We start from the raw sequence: 18218 nt of genomic DNA, 5'->3' as shown, positions 1-18218 counted from the left end.
CCAAAATCCCGCTGTTTTCTTCCCTATTGAGCACTCCCGGCAATCTGGGGAGGGGGAATAACTCCGTGTGCTGCAGGTTTCCCCGTGCGAATAAAAGAAACCTTTGCCTTTGTGTCACACCAACATGCACCATCCACCACCACCACCACCACTCATCATCTGGTGACCTTGCCTGCTCGCGTTGAGGTTACAAAATAAACTGCTGCTACTCCTTAGAACTGCCTGGATTTGGTAATTTCTGCTCCATTTTTTGCGCTTTGTCTTCTCTGCATTCTGACAAATTTGTGTTTATTTATTCATTTATTTGGATTTCTCTTTCCCCTTGGAAAACCTTCCCCACTGCTTCTGCTTTCCCAGGGCTCTCGCTCTCTCTCTGCACGCTCAATCCTTCCTTTTTCTCTCTCCTTCCTTCACTCTTTGCCTCTTTTTCCTTCCTCCCTCTCCCCTTCTCTATATTCATCTGCAGGCAACCCTCCTTTTGTAAAGGATTCCCCTGGAAAATATTCCACCAAAGTAGGGAAGCCGAGCTGCTGCTTCCCCTCCGCATCCCCGCTGCACCAGCAGCTCGGTAGGAGAAGGGTTTGAAAATGGGAAGAGATCAAAGAATGAGGAGTTTAGATCTTGTGTTTCCCCCCCCCCCCCAACTCCGCTTCCCAGCGTAAAAAACCCCTTCAGTGCAGAGCAGTGATTGACAGATAAATCGGTCTCGATAAAGGCCAAGGAAGACATTCTGCTCCTTCTGGAATAGTTCCCTTTGAGGGTTCGCATAAAGCGGGGTGAGGGATAAATTCGAGGGTGGGGGGAGGTGGAGAGTGGGCGACTTTTCTCTTTGAATTTGGGAGATCTGCCGTCCCTTGGCAAAACCCCTTCCCAGACCCGGGTTTATTTTGAAGCTTCCTCTTTTCTCCAGAGGAAAATCCTCTCTCGACCAGCATCAAGAGCAGCCTTGGGCATTCATCTGTAGTTTTAGGTTGTTTTCTCTTCTCTGCTGTGGACTAAGGTGCAGGATTTAACCCTGGCTCAGCTGAGGGGGGAAGTTTAGAGAGGTTGGGGAGGAGGTGTCTGCTAGCAGCATCACTTCTTCTTGCCTCTTTATCCCTCAATCTGCCTTCATCTCTTTCCTCCTCTTGCTCTCATTTCTCACGCAAGTTACTGAGGGGAAAGAAATCTTAACACGAAAGATTGAAGAGGTTTGCGCCGTGTCCGTCCGTGGGACTTGCTCAGAGCTGCTGTCACTTGTGAATGCTGCATCACTGGAGACACCCAGCCCACCTCCCTCCCCCTGCCTGCTTCCCTTCTCCGCGGAGAACCCCCCCAGCCCTTCCCCAGCCCACACTTTCCCTTCTCCTTGCAAATTTGGACTATTTCACTCCATCTCCCCCCGCCCCAGCTCTCGAAAGCCCGAGGTGATGGAGAACCCTGAGAGAGCCCAGATAAAGCAGATTTTGAGGAGGGCTGTGGGCTCTGTCTCTAAAAAAAAAAAACCCCAACCAATTAATGAGAGGTTATTTTTTTTGTTAGGAATCTTAATTTTCTCTCTCCCTCTCTCTGTCTGTTTTTAATTCCTGGAAAGAGAAATATCCTAACTCCATTTTCTTTCAGACTCCAAGGGGCGTGAGCTATTTACCTACCTGTCTTTAATACAAAGGAAAGGTTATTCCCTCCAAAAAAAAAAAAAATGCAACCAGGCTACCACCGATTATATATAGATATATTTAAGGCTCCCAACTTCTTCAATCGATTTAGTGGGGGAAAAAAAATATTATTAATTAAAAAAAGGATAAAAGGGGGGGAAAATAAAAAGGAGAAAAGTTTCCAGGCATTAAAACAAACAAAAAAAAAAATAAAGCAAAGGCAAAGCAAATCCCCCAAAACGTGAAGAAAAATCAGAGTGTGCCCAACAGGCGATGTTGCTTCCTCCTCCTGACAGGCAAAACCCAAACCCAAACCCCAACCCCTCGCTCCCATCCTCAGCTCCAGAGCTGAAACTCACTCCGAGGGTTTTATTTAATGAACGACACATTTATGAACAATCAAATGATCCTCGTAAAAATTTTATTGAAGGACATAAAAACATCCACTCCTTGCCGACTAACGCAGCCTTTCCCCCTGCAAAAAGCTCACTCCTCTTATTTTTAGTTTCTAATTGTTTTGTTTAAGAGGAAGGGGAGGGGGGGGCTGGCATTAATATGTCGCTCTCCTTCCTTCTCGAGATGCTCTTCGTGTCTACATCTATATATTTACTTCCCCCCCCCCCACCGCCCCCGACACGTTGTTTTTTCTCCCCTGGCCTCCTTAAGACACTTATTTCTTAAAGCAAAGCCTGAAATGTGCCTGTGCCCCTCAGATCGCAGCCTGACGAGGAAACAGCGCTGCAGAAGATGACAAAAGCCCCTTTAGCTTTTAGGCTAAAAGCTTCTTCCCCCCCCTCCCCTCACGCCCCCCCCTCACTACCCTCCCCAACCTTTCCCCCCCCCCCAATCTTCCCTATCTCCATCATCCGGCTAGGAGCCCACCTCCACCGCGCTGTTCCCCTCGCCCCCTTCCCACCGATATTCAATTTAATGTGTCCATTAGAGGCTTGGAAGCAAAGGACAGAGACAAATTACGTCAAGAAATAGTTCCTGGGCTACCTTCTACGATTACTTTCCACCTTCCTTCAGCACCATCCTCTGCCCACCCCAACCCTGCTCTGTATACCACCCCTCACCCCAACTTCCACCAACCCACTGGTAGAGCATCCCCCGGCTAAGGACCGGCCGAGCATCTCCTCCCCATCTCCGCCCCATCGCCGGCGGCTTTAGGAGAAGCCGGGTGGTGGTATTTAAAAAAAAAAAGAGGGAAAAAAAAGGGAAGGAGAGGAAAGGAAAGGAAAGGGGGGGGGGGGGAGAAGGGGAAAAAAAAAAGAGAGAGAGAGCGAGAGAAAAAGAGAGAGAAAAAAGAGGAAGGGGGGGGGGGGGGGGGGAAGAAGAGGGAAAAAAAAAGAGCTGCGGATTGATCCACGCTATATTTTTGGGTAAATACAATCACGTGAGGGCGGGCAGCCAATGGCACACTGGGAAAGGCTGAAAAAATAATTACCTGCCCTGATTGTTCTATGAGAAGATAAAAAGTACACATACAGTTCATACAATAATCTTATGAATGTAAAAGAAGGGGGGAACCATGTCGGCTTCTGGCCCCATAAGCAACTACTATGTTGACTCCTTGATAAGCCACGAGAATGAAGAGCTCTTGGCCTCCAGGTTCCCCGGCTCTGCCTCCCACCCGGCTGCCTCCCGACCGTCAGGATTAGTCCCGGACTGTGCCGACTTTCCATCCTGCAGTTTCGCCCCCAAGCCGACCGTTTTCACCACCTCTTGGGCTCCAGTTCACTCCCAGTCCTCGGTGGGCTACCACCCGTACGCCCCCCAGGCGCCCGTCGGGGCCGAGCCCAGGTACATGCGGACTTGGCTTGAGCCCCTCGCTGGGGCCGTTTCTTTCCCGGCCTTCGCCCCCGGTGCTCGCCCCTACGGCCTGAAGCCCGACGCTTTTCCCGGGAGACGGGGGGAGTGCGGCCCCGCCGACGGCCGAGGCTACGCGGAGTACATGTACGGGGCTCCGGGGGAGCTGAGGGACAGAGCCGCGCAGACAATTCCCTCCCCGGAGTCCGAAGCCATCGCTTCCAGCAAACACAAAGAAGAAAAGCACGAATTAGACCCTAGTAAGTCGAAGTCATTCTTGTTTACGACCGGGGAAGGCATTACGGCTTCCAGGACCCTACTCAATAAAATGAAATTACCTTTAGAGAGAGCCCGACCCTAAAACTCCAGATACGCAGGAAGATCTCCGAGCCCGCCTTAGCAGAGCCGGAGAGTGAATATCTCCACTTTGTTTGGGGCTCTTTAGGCTTTTTTTTTCCCCTTATCTTTCCCCTCTTTCCCCCTTTTCCCCCTTTACTTGTATACATTTTTTTTTCTCCTTCTCGGATATTTAAAATAATTAATCTCTATATAATTTATTTCCTTTCTTTCTTCCTTTTTTTTTTTTTTTAATATATATTTTTTTTTTTTCTTCTCTCAAAGTGGTGGTGGTGGGGGTGGAATTTGGCTTCTTTGCTTCAGCACCTTCCACCATGGGAGGGAATTAAAAGGAAAGGAGAGGGGGGGGGGAGGAAATAATAAATATATAGAGTGCGTGTGTGAGAAGGGGGGGAAGAAAGAAAAAGAGAGGGGGGGGTTAGGCACAGAGAAAAAAAGCCTCTTGGCTTTCCAGTATTCCCACTTTCAAAGGACAAGGAAGAGTTGGAGCTGGCTGGAAGGGAACGCATTGATGTGGGTTGGTTTGTTGGTTGTTTTATGTTGATTTTTGGGGTTTGATTTTTTTTTGTTGGGGTTTTTGGTTTGTTTTGTATTGTTTGGGGTTTTTTTGGAGTTTTTTTTTTTTTTTTTTGAGACGGGGGAAGGAAAGGGAAAGAGAAAGGGAAAGGGAAAGGGAAGGGAACATCTCTGGGTAAAAGGCTAAAAGCAGAGATGTCTCTTTATCTATTTTAAAAATCAATAAAAAGCTCCAGCGGTGCAAATTGCTCCTCCAAACGCTCCAAACACGTGGGAATAAATGAAAAAAGGTGGGTGCCCTGGGCGGGAGAGGGGTGGGGGTGTGTGGGGAGGGATGTGAGGATAGGATTTGGAGGGGTGAGGGGACAGGTTGTGTGTTGAGGTGGAGGGGAAATGTGTGCAGGGAAGAAGCAACGAGGGGGAAAATGGGAATCGTAAAGGCATCAACCGAGCGTGTGGAGATAGCTGGGGGGCAAAAAGGCAGCGAGCGCAGGACATTGGACCATACACTTGAAGAAACATCTTCTGCAGCCCAAGTGAGAGGAGGAGGAGGTGGAGGAAAACTTCCCCCTTTGAAAAGAAAAAAAAAAAATAACAAAACCAACCCAACCATCAAAAACTTGAACATTGTAGGGGCAGGAGTCAGGTAACCACCACCATCGCCCCACCCTCCTCCCCCCCCCCCAAAAAAAACCTCCCAAACAACCCAAAACATCCTCCAGGATCCTCCAACTCCTGGACATCTCTCTAGAGATGCTGCCAGGAGGTGAGGGATGCTCAAAAAGCCACTCAAGCCAATCCCTTTCCTGGCCAAACCCTCCCGGCCAGGAGCCCAAAACCCGCAGGGGGACGCAGGGGGTATATTGCAGGTCCACCCGCCGGAGTCCGGCATGGCCCCAAACCTTTAGCTTTGATGGGACCCCAACTCCCCCATCGCCCCCGGCTTATGATGCAGGTCATTTGGGAGGGATAAAGTGGGGTGACAGCAGATGAGAGCAGCCCAGGGTCTCGCTGTCTCTCAGGGCAGGAGCTCACACCTCTCTTCATGACAGGCAGGCTGGTGCCAGGCACCCTCCTGATAAAAATAAGTCAAGGAATCAGGGGGTGAAAAATCTCCTTTTCGCTGCCAGAAATGGGCACGGGAAAGGGGGGGGTGGAGGGGGGGAGAAGCTTCTCCAAAGGATGGCAGCGGTGGGTTTGCTCCCCTGGAAAAGTCCTTGAGGTTAGGAGAAGGAGGAGTGGGGGGGGGGGGAAAGGATAAAAAAGAAAATAACCCAAACCCCATCCCCAAATTCATCCCCAAACCCCCCAGTTTCTGGGAGCCAGTGGGACATCTCGCGTGTCATCCTTCAGATGTTAAAGCAACAAACTCGGCTTTCCAGGTCTGGGAGAGCTTGGAGGGAAAGTATTGGAGAGCTGAGGTTGTAAAAAGAGTTTATGGGCCTATGAAATGGTGGGAATTTTGACTTTTTATGACTATGTTCTTAGATTACTGCGAGCAGCAGTCATGTGGATAATTATTATTTTAAACCCATTGCTCCAGTTTTATTTAGTGCAACTTTTATGTGAGAACAGCAGAGGGGGGGGGGGGGGGGGCCGGAAAAAAAAGAAAGAAAAAAAAAAAAGAAAGAGAGAGAGGGAGAGAGAGAGAAGGAAATGACCCCTCCAAAATAAACAGATTAAACTCTTCTGAAGGTCACTTCAAATATTTAGGTAAGATCTGCTAATTAAACAGGCTTCTCTCCGTAGTGCCCAAGCAGGGTTTGGAGGAGGAGGAAGAGGAGGAAGAGGAGGAAGAGGAGGAGGTGAGGGTGGGTAGAAAGGGCCAGCTCTATACACTGATTTTTATTTCTTTCTTTTGATAAAAAACACTATTTTTTTTGCGCCCCCCCCACTCCTATCCTCACTCTCCCCCTCCCCCAACCTCCTCACCTCCCCCCCCCCAAAAGAAAAATCTATCTGTATATATCTATAAAAAATCTTCTTTCTCAGACAATCCCGTGGCAAATTGGATTCATGCGCGCTCCACGAGGAAGAAAAGATGTCCTTACACAAAGTATCAGACCCTGGAACTGGAAAAGGAGTTTTTATTCAATATGTATCTCACACGGGACCGGAGGTACGAAGTAGCCAGAGTCCTAAACCTCACGGAACGCCAAGTCAAAATCTGGTTTCAGAACAGGCGAATGAAAATGAAGAAAATGAATAAAGAGAAAACCGATAAAGAACAGCAATAAAAAAAAAAAAGTTTGGCCAAGTCCGTGAGAAGCGAGGGGCGGAGAGGAAAAAAAAAAAAAAGACAAACAAAAAACCCAACAAACATACAAAAAAAAAAACCACAAAAAAAAGAGGAAAAGAACACAACAAAAAAAAAAAAAAGAGAGAGAAAATAACAAACAAACCACAAAGAGGAAAAAAAAAAGCTGTTGTTTTTTTGGTTGGTTTTATTTTTTTTTTTTGGGGGGGGGGGGAAGGGTTTGAAACGTTTCTGACTTTGAATGTGCGGATGAATGTTTTTAGCGTTCTAGGCGAACCCAGCAAAAGCGCTTTGGGGACAGGAATCTGCTCTAAAAGGCGGCTTAAATAATAGTAATAATTAATAATTATTAATAATAATAGCGATGAAAAAGAAGCTGGGTTTGGAGGGGGGGGGTGGGGGTTGTTTTCTCTTCCCTTTCCTCCCCACACCCCCCCCCTCCTCCTTTTTAATTTGTTATTTTTATAATATAAATATATATATATTTTATTTTATTTTGTTTGATCCTCCTCAGAAGACTCCCACGAGAAGTACTTGAATTTTTTATTATTATTTGTGTGTTGTCTTTTTTCTTTCTTTCTTTTTTCCTTTCTTTCTTTTTTTCTTTTTCCCCCTTTATTTCCTTTTTTTTCCCTTTCTTTCCCCCCTTTCCTTCTCTTTCTTTATTTTTTTCTTTCTCTTTCTTTCTTTCTTTCTTTCTTTCTTTCTTTCTTTCTTTCTTTTCTTTCTTTCTTTCTTTCTTTCTTTCTTTCTTTCTTTCTTTCTCTCTTTCTCTCTTTCTCTCTTTCTCTCTTTCTCTCTTTCTCTCTTTCTTTCTCTCTCTCTTTCTTTCCTTCTCTCTCTCTTTCTTTCTTTCTTTCTTTCTATTTTTTATTTTATTTATTTTTTATTTTCTTTCTTTCATGTCTTTCTTTTTTATTTACTTTCTTTTTTATTCCCTTTCTTTCTTTTATTTATTTTTAAATTTCTTTTCTTTCTTTCTTTCTTTCTTTCTTTATTTTTTAATTTATTTTCTTTCTTTCTTTTTTATTTCCTTTCTTTTATTTCTTTCTTTTTAAATTTCTTTCCTTCTTTTTTATTTCCTTTCTTTCTCTCTTTCTTTCTTTCCTTTATTTATTTATTTTATTTCTTTATTTTAAAATTTCTTTTCTTTCTTTCTTTCTTTCTTTTTCTTTCTTTCTTTCTTTCTTTCTTTCTTTCTTTCTTTCTTTCTTTCTTTCTTTCTTTCTTTCTTTCTTTCTCTCTTTCTTTCTCTCTTTCTCTCCTTCTTCCTCTCTCTCTTTTCCCGTTTTGTTATCTTTTTTTCTTGTTGTCCTTATTGTTGTGTTTTTCGGGTAGCATTTCATAAATTAAACTTAATCCAGCGCTTTTATTTTTTAAATCCCGCGAGCTCGTGAGCATTTTGTACAAAACAGAGGAAGAAAAGAGAGAGGGGAAAAAAAAAGGAGATAAAAAAATCTATGGAGAGACTGAAGGGACTGTGTGGCTCGACGATGTTTCTGTCACGGTGTTGAACGTTTCTGCTGTACCTATTTGTGTATTTTCTCGTCTCAGAATCGTTCTGTATCATTGTTACGTTCGCGATTGTAGAGCAGCTCGATGTAAATATACCTAACGTCACGGGAACGAGAGAGAACAAAAAAACAAACAACAAAACCCCAAGAAAAAGAGATAAAAAAAAAAAAGAACAAACAAACAAACAACAAAAAAAAGGACAATTTTTAGGTGTCTTTTTCTCGAAAAAGCATTTGCAAAAGGTTAAGACAAAAAAAAAATAAGGAGCTTTGCCGGGGCTGGTGCCTCGGCGAGGTAGCTTCGAGCATCCCCGGAGGAGAGCGAAGCTTTTTTTTGTTGGTTTTGGTTGGGCTTTTTTTTTTTTTGTCTTTCTTTTTTTTTTTTTTTTACCTTCCTTCTTCCTTTTTGCTTCCTTCCCCCCAGCACTTTCCCATTTTCAAAGTACCGTAATAAAAAGGCGCTGAGGTAAGGGCTCTGCGTGCCATCCATTTTGGAGATTGGGATAATTAATTGTACTAATTTATGACCCCGGGCAATCGAAGGATATGTTAAAAAGGCTAAATATGGATGCTGGGAATAGAGGAGTTGGCAAAAGCTTCCTCGTTCTGCCTTATCGATGGCTTTGCCAAGGGCTCGGAGGCTTGCTGGAAGTGCTGCTTCTCGCAAGACAGCTCAGATGGAGGGGAGATGGGGGGGGTTGGTGGTGGAAATTGCTTGGGGTGGAGGAGGGCTCCGGTGGGGGGACAGAAAGAGCAGGGACTGAAGAAATGTATGTGCGGAGACTGCAGATGTGCAAGGGAGAAGGGAAAATGTGAAAAAGGAAAAGAGAAATATAAGGGGGGGGAAGGCGAGAAATAAAATGGCAAAGAATAAAAAGGCAAAAAAAAAAAGAGGAAATGTTTGGGTTTTGAAAAAGGAAAATTTAAAGAGGGAAAAAATTAAAGGAGTGGGGGGAAAGGCAGATCTCCCTCCCTACTCCTTTTGCCATACGTAGTGGAAATCACACAAGGGAAAGGACTGAAAAGGGAAGGGGGGAGAATGAAAGAAGAAAAAAAAAAGGAGGGGGGAAGGTGAAGGGAAAAAAAAGAAAGGAAAGGAAAGGAAAGGGGGGGAAGGAGGAAAATGAATTTAAAAAAAGGGAGGAAAATGAAAGAAAAATAAAGGAGGAAAATTACAGGGGAAAAAAAGGAGGAAAACGAAAGAAGAAAAGGAGAAAAGTGAAAGGAAAAAAGGGAGGAAAATGAAAGAAAAAAAAGAGAGAAAAATGAAAGAAAAAAAGGCAGGAAAATGAAAGGAAAAAAAAAGGTGAAAAAGGAAAGGAATAAAAAGAGAAAGAAAAAGGAAATGGAAAAAAAAGGAAAAGGGGAAAAAAAAAGCAGTTGTTGGGTGCGGAAAGGTCAACCCCCCCCCATCCTGGCAGAGCTGGGGTTGGTGCAGAGGCGAGAAAGGCGCTGCCCAGAGCCGGGTTTCTGGCTGGCTCCTGCTCTGGGCTCTTTCCAGGCTGCTGAAGGAGGAACGAGAGGCAGGAGATCGTATAAAAAATGAGCAGCGAGGGATGTTTAATCATAAAAACTTGTTATAGGTCCCTTTCTTTAATGAAATGAGTGGAGCAGGGTTTTAATCTTTCTAATCAGAACCAGATCCGGCGAGCGAGATGCGTTTGTCACCCTCGTCCCAGTTTCCCCCCTTCTGAAATCAAAAAAATCTGGAAGCGATTACTTCTGCTGATCCCATAAAATATTGCTCTTTAATATTTTCTTGCCTGAAGCCTGCCGAGGTTTCTTTTTTGCCTTCCCTCTGATTTGTGTCCCCGCTGTTCACAACCGGGCTCTATTTTTGGTCACCGGCTGGGGGGACAGGGCACACCGCAGGCTATCAGCGGAGACATCCCTGAAGTAAGGAGGAGGGAAGCTTTAAAAAGGAACAAAAAAATTAAAACCCTCAAAATCCCTTTTTTTTTTTTATTTTTACAATCCCACTTTTGTGCTGGGGAAAAAAAATAATTTACATCCAACCAACCTCAAGGAGCTCAGGTTGGAAAATATTTTAGTGGAGGGGAGAATTTATAGACCAAAAATAAGAAAGAATAAATAAAAGAAGGGGAATTTTCCCCCCCTCTTTTCCTCTCTTTTTTTTCATTTTATTTTTTCCTCTTTTTTTCCCTCCCTTTTTTTTCCTCCTTTTTTTTTCTCCCTTTTTTTCCCCTCCTTTTTTCCCCTCTTTTTTCCTCAGTTAATTTTATTTATTTATTTGTGTTTTTTTAAATTATTATTATTATTGTTATTATTTTCCCTCTCATTATTGTTATTATTTTCCCTCTCGTTTGCTTCTCTCCCTTCGTTCAACCTCCCCCCTCCCCACCTTCAAATAAAGAATAAGAATCCTGCAGGGTTGGGAAGCATCTCGCCCACGTCCTTCTCTTCCTGAGTGGGGTAAAAAACATTCCCTGCTTTCTCGTTATTAATTAAAGGGATTGGGAGGCGGGGGAGGGGGGATAAATAAATAAACATAATAAATTAAATCAGCATTTGGCCAGGACTTTGGAGGTAGTTTTGGACCCGTCTTTTCTGGTGGGGGGGCTTGTCGAGGGGAGCGTTTAAGCGTTTCTGAAGGGACGTGATGTATGGAAGTTCATTTTGTCTTCGTCGTCCCCCCCTCCCCAACCTCCCATTCAAGCGGATCTCATTACCACTGCGACCACAGCCATCTCCCTCCCCCTGCTCCCCCATTCCTTCCCTTCCTCCTTCTTCCCCACCGTCTCCCCCTCCCTCCTCAGCCCCTCTGTCCCCTGCTTCCCATCCGTTCTCTCCCTCCCCCCTTTTTTTTTTCCCCATCTCCTTTCCCTCCCAGTTCTCCGGCCAGACCCCCAGTAGGGTCGGCGGGCAGCGCTGGAGATGCCCCTTTGTCTCCATCGAGCTGCTGGTTGGGGCTTTCTTTTGTTGGTGCTGGGTTGGGTTAAAATCCTGCCGCAGTTTTAGTTCATGTGCAAGGCCCCCGGTATCCTCAACCCCCCCCCCCCGCCTCGCCTCCCCTCCTCTCATCGCCCAGTCCCCCGGTGAAGGGTTACACCAGTTATAAAATGCCATTTGGCCCTGCTGGGAGAGGCTGTGCTGGTGCTGCTCAGCCATTGAATTTCTCCACCAGCACAGAAAAAGGGATTTAAAAAACCCCCAACCCTCACCAACCCAAAAACAACAACAAAAAACACACACACCCCTCCCCCCATTCCAACCCACGAAACCAGATCCTAACCCTCAAATCCGTTCAAATAACCCCCACCCCCCCAAAAAAAAGCCAAAGAAGAAAGAACATTTAAGAATCTCAATGCAATAAAAATCCAGGCGGTTTGCAAACCCTTTGCTTTTATTTGCTTTTAGGTTGTGGTGGCTTTGGGGTCGATTTTTGAGGGGTTTGGGTTTTTTTGGGGGGGGGGGTTGGGGTTTTTTTGTGTGTGTCTCTTTTTTTGTGTGTTTCTTTTGGTGGCTTCATGTGTCAAAATGCCCCAATTTGGGCATCCTTTGACATATGGTGCGTGTGTGCAGGCGCATACTGATACAGCTATTGTGTGCTGGGGGGACCATGCAGATGCTGCTGTGCCCGCGGGAAGATGCTCTTATCGCGTTGGGAGAGGAAGAAAAGGGAATTGGAAAGCAGATCTAGAGAGGCGCGGATCTACAAAAGGGTTTGGAGGGAGGTTAGGGGATGCTTGGTCGGAAATTTAGCCTTTTGTAAGGAGAATAAACCGGGCAGGATACTCTCGAGTTGTTCAAAGGTACATTTCCGCAGCCTCAAAGAGTAAAAAGAGAAGGGGGGAGGGAATAAGGGGGGGGGGGGGGGGAGAAAAGTGGGGGGGGGGAAGGGAGGAAAAAAAAAAAGGGAAAAAAAGGAAGGGGGGAAAAAAAAGGAGAAAAAAAAAAAAGCCTCTTTTACAGCTCTGTTTGTCTCCCTGCTATGCAGGGCTGAATAGGGGCGAACAAAACAGGACCCCGGCCCTGGCTAGACGTCTGGCTTTAATTGCTTTATGGTTTAAATAAGGTGGGTGCTCTTCCCTTTGAAACCGGATTATTGGAATGTTTTGTCTACAAGCTACAAACAACAGATCCCCCTCGGATGGAGGGAAGGGGAGGGGGGGAGAAAGAGGGCAGGAAAAAAAAAGAGGGAGAGAGAAGGAGAAAAGAAAAAAAGGAGGAAAAAAAGATGAGAGAAAATAATTCCCTAGCTTGAAACTTAAACTGATAAAAGTGGGGAGATGAGGAAGGGGGAAAGGGAGGAAAGGGGAAAAATAAAAGATCAAGCCCCAGGTCGGAATTTACAATGATAAAAGGGGAAAGAGGTGAGATGGAGAAAGGAAAGTGCAGGGAGGGAAGAAATAGAGAAACAAATCTCCAAGGCAAAACTGGTAAAAGAGGGAAGATTGGGATGGGGAAAGGGAAAGGGGTGAGAGGAAAGGAAAAAAAGAGGTCTCAACCCCCAGCTCTAAAATAGAAGTGATAAAACTGGGAGGGATGGGGAAGGAATTAAAACAGAAAATCGCCCCCGCCCCCAGCTCGAACTGATAAAAGAGGGGAGATGAGGAAGGAGAAGAGGAAGTGGAGTAAAGAAATAAAGGAAATTCAGGCCCCAGCTCAATTACTAAACCTGATAAAAGTGGGGAGATGGGGAAGGGAAAAAGGGAGGGGGTGCTGCATCTGGTGGGTTTGTTTTGGACCCGAGTTCCTGTGCTGATGGCTTCTGCAGTCATTTTTATAACGGAAAAGGGGGGAAATGGGGGGGGGGAATAAAATAAAGGCAGAGGGAAAATGCATTTCCACACCCCCCCGGACCCCCCCGAGAAAAAATGCCATCCACAGGGGGTGATCGCACAGCACTGCCTGAGGGTCTCTGCCCTCCTCTTCCCCCTCCCTTTCCCCTACATCTTTTTGGGGTGCTGATAAGAGGTTATCCGCCAGACCGCGTTAATCGGGGGGGTTCCATCCGCACATCCTCCCCAACCCTCTACCAAACCGCACCCCCGGTGCCGAGCCGCGGCGCGGCCGCGAGATGGCGCTGTTGCCCAATGCTAGCGCGGCAGTGCGAGCGGCGAGACGCAACCCCCCCCACCCCGCTCAGCGTTTACCCCCGCGCAACCTCCGCGGCCTGAGATGAGGAGGGATGGGGGTGAAGGTGAGGATGAAAATGGGGATGAGGCTACGTTTAGTAATGGGGATGAAGGTGAGCATGAAGATGAAGATGAGTAGCGGGATAGGGATAAAGATAGGGATAAGAATGGATGAGGAGCAGGATGGGGATGGGGATGGGGATGGGGATGGGGATAAGGGTAAGGTAAAGGTGAGGATAAGGATAAGACGGGGAGCAGGATGGGGATGGAGATAAGGATAAGGATAAAGATAAGATGGGGATGGAGAAGAGCGTGAGGATGAAAATGGGGATAAGAATGGAGATGAGGATGGGGGTGAGGGTGAGGGTATGGGATGAAGATAAGGGTGGGGATGAAAACGAGAATGAGAATGGAGATGAGAATGGGGTGAGGATAAGGGTGGGGGTGAGGATAGGGATGAGGCTGGATGGGGTTGAGGATGAGCATGAGGATAGGGATGAGAATAAAGACGAGGATGGGGATGAGGATAGGGTGTGCAGAGATGCCTGACTTCACTCCCTCCACACACAGACAAACTGTGCTGAACTCCCCCCCCCCACCTCCACCCCATAAATAGCGATTTTTAATGTATTTTTTGCTTCCCCACTCGGGGCTGACATCTAACAGCACAGGGAGCACATAAATGCATAAAAAATGCTTGCACAGAGAAATTGCCTATTTCCAAGTGGTTGTGGGGTTGGTTTTTGTTGTTTTTCTTGCCTTTTTTTTTTTCCTTCTCTCCCCCCCCCCCCATCCCCTCCATCCCCCCCACCCCTCCGCCCTCCCTCTTTATTTACACACGTCACGTATCTCTCTCCAAAGCTTCCTCATTTTGGGGTGGGGAAGGAGGGAATGACATTTTTTCAGTGAAGGTCAGGGCAAAAGGAGAGGGGAGGTAGGGATGGGGGGGGGGGAAGACCCTCCGGGAGGGGACAATAAAACACCTAAAAGTACAATACAACCACACCGAGGTAGCTACAGCCAAGCAACATATCAACAACCCCCACAAGCCAGAAAAACACACACCCCCCCGACCCCAGCCCCACATCTAAACGCGGCCAGCCCAAGCCAGACAAAGAGCAGAGATTTCCTCAGGCACTGAAATTCCCGATATTTTCCTTCCAAAGGAACGTGTCCCTTATTTCATCACATCTGGAAGGTGCAGGAAGTCTGGGGGGGGGAGGGGGGGTGGAAGGGCGAGGGTGGGGGTACGTAGGGTCCTTTTTCTATAGCTACTGAAAGCAAACATTGATTCCCCACCCTAAGGGATGCTGCTGGAGGCTTCTGCACCTTTGCTTCTTGCATCCAGAGATAACGACCCGGGGAGGGGGGTGGGTGGGGGGAGAAAAAATGCAGCCTTTTCCTTCAGCCCCCCAATCTCAGCCCTAACTGATGTCATTTGCCAACTTTCTCTATTTTTCGGGGCGGGGGGGGGGGGGAGGGGGGGGCACTTCGATTTGTCGCTTTTATTGTACGGAAAGGGTTTTGGCTCTTAAAAATAGCAATGCTATTGACTAGGGGAAGAAAATGGTCACCTCGACTATTAGCTGCTAATTAAGGAGCTTCTCTTCTCTTTTTATTGGGGTGTGTGTATTTGGGGGTGGATTGGTCTAGAGGAAGGGGAATCGTCCAGGAAAAGAGATCTGGGGAAGGAGAAATTCTCCAAGGAAGGAGAATTGTCCAGGGAAAGGGTTGGGGAGGATCTGGGGAAGGAAAAGGATGAAGTGGATGAGTTCTGCTCTGAAAAGAAAAGAAGAGATTCTGCTCATGGCTCTGTCCTTGGAATTATTTGGGTCTAAAAGTTGTTTCTTCCCGGGGAAAAAAAAAACAAAACAACAAACCCAGCTCGTTTTTTAGGGAAGAATTCCACAATTTAGGGAATTTCACAATTTAGGGAATAATTCCTCAACAGGCAGTGGGGAAGGGGGGAAGAAAAAAGCTCTTCTCCTGCACACTTTCATTGTCTGCTTACTGGGAGGGGAGAGGGGGGGAAAAATAGATCCCAGCAACCCAAGCACCACATGCAGCCTTAAGTGGAAAAATACAGCCTGGATTTGGGGAAATCTAATCAAGGTGGCTTGGGTAGCTACTGAGGTTATTCCTTGTCTTGGGAAAGGTGTCTGAAAAGAAAAATAATCGCAATAATAATCATAATAATAATAATAGTAAGAGTTTTCTCCCTCAGCAAAGGTTTGCCTCCAAAAAGGAGGCAACAAAAATATAACCCAAACCCCATCGTGGTTATGACCTTTGCTGGGGAGAAAAAATCCACCTCAAAACCATCTTGGTGATGAGGATTGATTTTCTTTCTTTTCTTTCTTTCTTTCTTTCCTTCTTTCTTTCTTTCTTTCTTTCTTTCTTTCTTTCTTTCTTTCTTTCTTTCTTTCTTTCTCTCTTTCTCTCTTTCTCTCTTTCTCTCTTTCTCTCTTTCTCTCTTTCTCTCTTTCTTTCTCTCTCTCTCTCTTTCTTTCTCTCTCTCTGTCTTTCTTTCTTTCTCCCCCCCCTTTCCCCTCTCTCTCCACATTTGAAATGGGTCAGAGTCACCCAGATCCCTTCTGAAAATAATTAGGTTGAGGTTTGAGGGTTTGGGTTTCTGTTTTTTTTTGGTGGTGGTGGTTTTGGGTTGGTTTTTTTTTCCCCTCTTGTGGTGGTGGAAGAACATGAGGGAAAGATTTGAAGGTCTGTGGACTTGTGAAGGGAACAAGGCGGCGGGAGCCGAGGGGGGGGTTGGGGCGAGGGGAGTGTTAATAACATTGTGACATTTCGTGGCTGTGGTATTTTTTTGCGGCTCGATGGCAGAAAAAAAGGAGAAGAAAAAGGATTCCTTTGCTTTGTGGTTTGTGGTCCTCATCCCTTTTCTCCTCCCCCACCCCCTCGTGAAAATGAACATGGGTTTTGACGGCTTGAGGTGATTTTGAGGTGGGGGGATTTGGGTTGGGTCTTTTTTTGGTTTGTTTAGATGAGCTACAATTCCTTCATGCAGTGAAGTGTCCAGAGTAAAAGGTTTGGGTTTTTTTTTTTTGGGGCGGGGGGGGGGGGGGGGGGGGGGGGGAGCGGGAGAGATGGAGAGGATTGGTTCGGGGGGGGATACAAACAGCACTTGCAAATGAGGAGGGGAGAAAGAAAAACAACCCAGGAGAAAGTGGCTACGTGGAAGAGCAAAAAGGACACAAACCCAGCTCGGTGGTTATGTATTTTCTTTTCCACAGGCATGCACATACACACGAAAAAAGAGGGGGGTGGGTTACATACTTTCTGTCTCACTTTGCTTCTCTTTTTGGTCCAGAGGAGCTTTCTTTACCCCAACGCTTGACTTTATCCCCTTTGGAAAGCCTCTTCCCTCTTTATTTCCAGGCTTGGATTTTCAGTGGTTGGTTTGAAAGGAAGCAAAGAAGGGAAAGGGGGAAAAAAAAAAACAACAGAAAGAAAGAAAAGGGAGGGATGAAGATGAGGATGGAGGAAGAGGGGAGTCGGGGGGGGCGTGCGTGTGGATAAACCGAAATAAATAAATAACTCCCCCATATTTTTCTGCCTTTATTTGCTTTAAAGAAGGACAGCAAGGAGCAGCCAATCAATACGGAGCCGTTTCCCTCGCCCGCTAGCTCCCGTTTTGCTTTTGTTTGCTGCTTTGAGTCCAGTCTCCCAACCACCATCACCACAACCACCACCACAGCACACACCCTGCCCCCTCCCCCCTCAAAAAACCCCTCCACCTCCTCTCCTGCCCCCCACCACCCTCAAAACAGAACACAAAATAAAGAAGGGCGAGGAAAAAGGGGAAGTCGAATCTCAAAACCACTCCAACCACACCAGAAACCCCCTCCTCACCTTCTCTGCTCCCCTCACTTCTAGGTGGGTTCAAACCCACCCTGGCCGCACTCTCCTCTCTCCCCAGCACAATGACAACAACAACAAGAGGGGTGCCCCCACCGTCCTCCCTGGCAATGGGGGGAGCCCACGGGAGAGGGTGGAAGGGGGTGAGCGGCTGTGCTGAGAGGTAGAAGGAGCTTAGCCTGCATTTTTTGGTGGAGGGAGGGGTGATGGGGAGGGCAAAAGGGGGGGGCTGCTTGGGTTCCATTTACCTGTTGAGGTTACCTAGGCTGACCTCCCAGCGCATGCATTTGCTGCCATCAGTGAAGAGGCTGCTGCTGGGAAAAAAAAAAGGGGAGGGGGGGTGGGGGTTGGGGAGGGGGCTGGGGCTGGGGGTGGGAGTGGGAGGGGGGGTCCGTGTGTGGATATTAATGCGCACACCTTCACCCTCCTCCACTCATTAGGTGTGGGGACACCCCCCCCCACCCCCCCTCCCCGCTTTTCCTCCTCTATTTTTTTGTCGGTGGGTTGTGTGTGTGACCACCTTCCTCCTGGAATACACTACCTATTCTTCATCACACATCCTCCTCCTCCTCCTCCTCTTAGCCCTCCCTACCACCCCACCTCTCCCCCCACCTCCTCTTACCAAACCCCGTCTCTAAAAAAAAAAAAAAAGAAAGAAAAACACACCAAAAAAAAAAAAACAACCTGCACAAAACTGCTGTCATTCGGCTGCCTCGGTGGCGGAGGGATGTGAAAATATCGCGGGTGTGAGGGGAGAGAGAGAGAGAGAGAGGAGGGGAAAGAGGAAAGAAAAAAAAAAGAGAGAAGAAGAAGAAGGAAGAAGAAAAAAAAAAAAGAAGGAAGAAGAGAAAAAAAAAAAAAAAGGAGGAAGAAAAAAAAAAGAGAGGAAAAAAAAAAAAGCCAAAGCCACACCGCCGGGATTTTGAGGAATTTGCCTGTGGTGTTAAAGGGAAGGAGAGGAGCAGAGGTACGGAGGAACTGAGAGAGAGAGCTCTACCTACCGACAGATTCCCAGAGAAGTCAAGAGCACCGAGAACCAAGACGGGGCAGGCTCACAGAGGCACCATGAAACGCCTTTGAGATCGCATTAAACAAAACAACAACAACCACCACCACCAAAAAAAAAAAAAAAAACCAAAACCAACCCAAAAAAAAAAAA

The 18218-nt window shown here is 46.6% G+C and overlaps 1 protein-coding gene across 1 annotated transcript; it reads left to right on the top strand.

Moving 5' to 3' along the window:
- Positions 1-3164: 3164 nt before the first annotated feature.
- Positions 3165-6708, top strand: HOXC9 (homeobox C9). Its single transcript, XM_064140979.1, has 2 exons — positions 3165-3703; positions 6309-6708. The coding sequence occupies exons 1-2, from the start codon at positions 3166-3168 to the stop codon at positions 6551-6553; spliced, it is 783 nt and encodes a 260-aa protein (XP_063997049.1). The 5' UTR covers position 3165; the 3' UTR covers positions 6554-6708.
- The last annotated feature ends 11510 nt before the right edge of the window (positions 6709-18218 follow it).

Source organism: Pogoniulus pusillus, unplaced genomic scaffold (assembly GCF_015220805.1).
Source record: "Pogoniulus pusillus isolate bPogPus1 unplaced genomic scaffold, bPogPus1.pri S76, whole genome shotgun sequence".
Lineage (NCBI taxonomy): Eukaryota > Metazoa > Chordata > Aves > Piciformes > Lybiidae > Pogoniulus > Pogoniulus pusillus.
The sequence above is the reverse complement of the archived record's forward strand: the minus strand, read 5'-3'. Positions and strand labels throughout refer to the sequence as shown.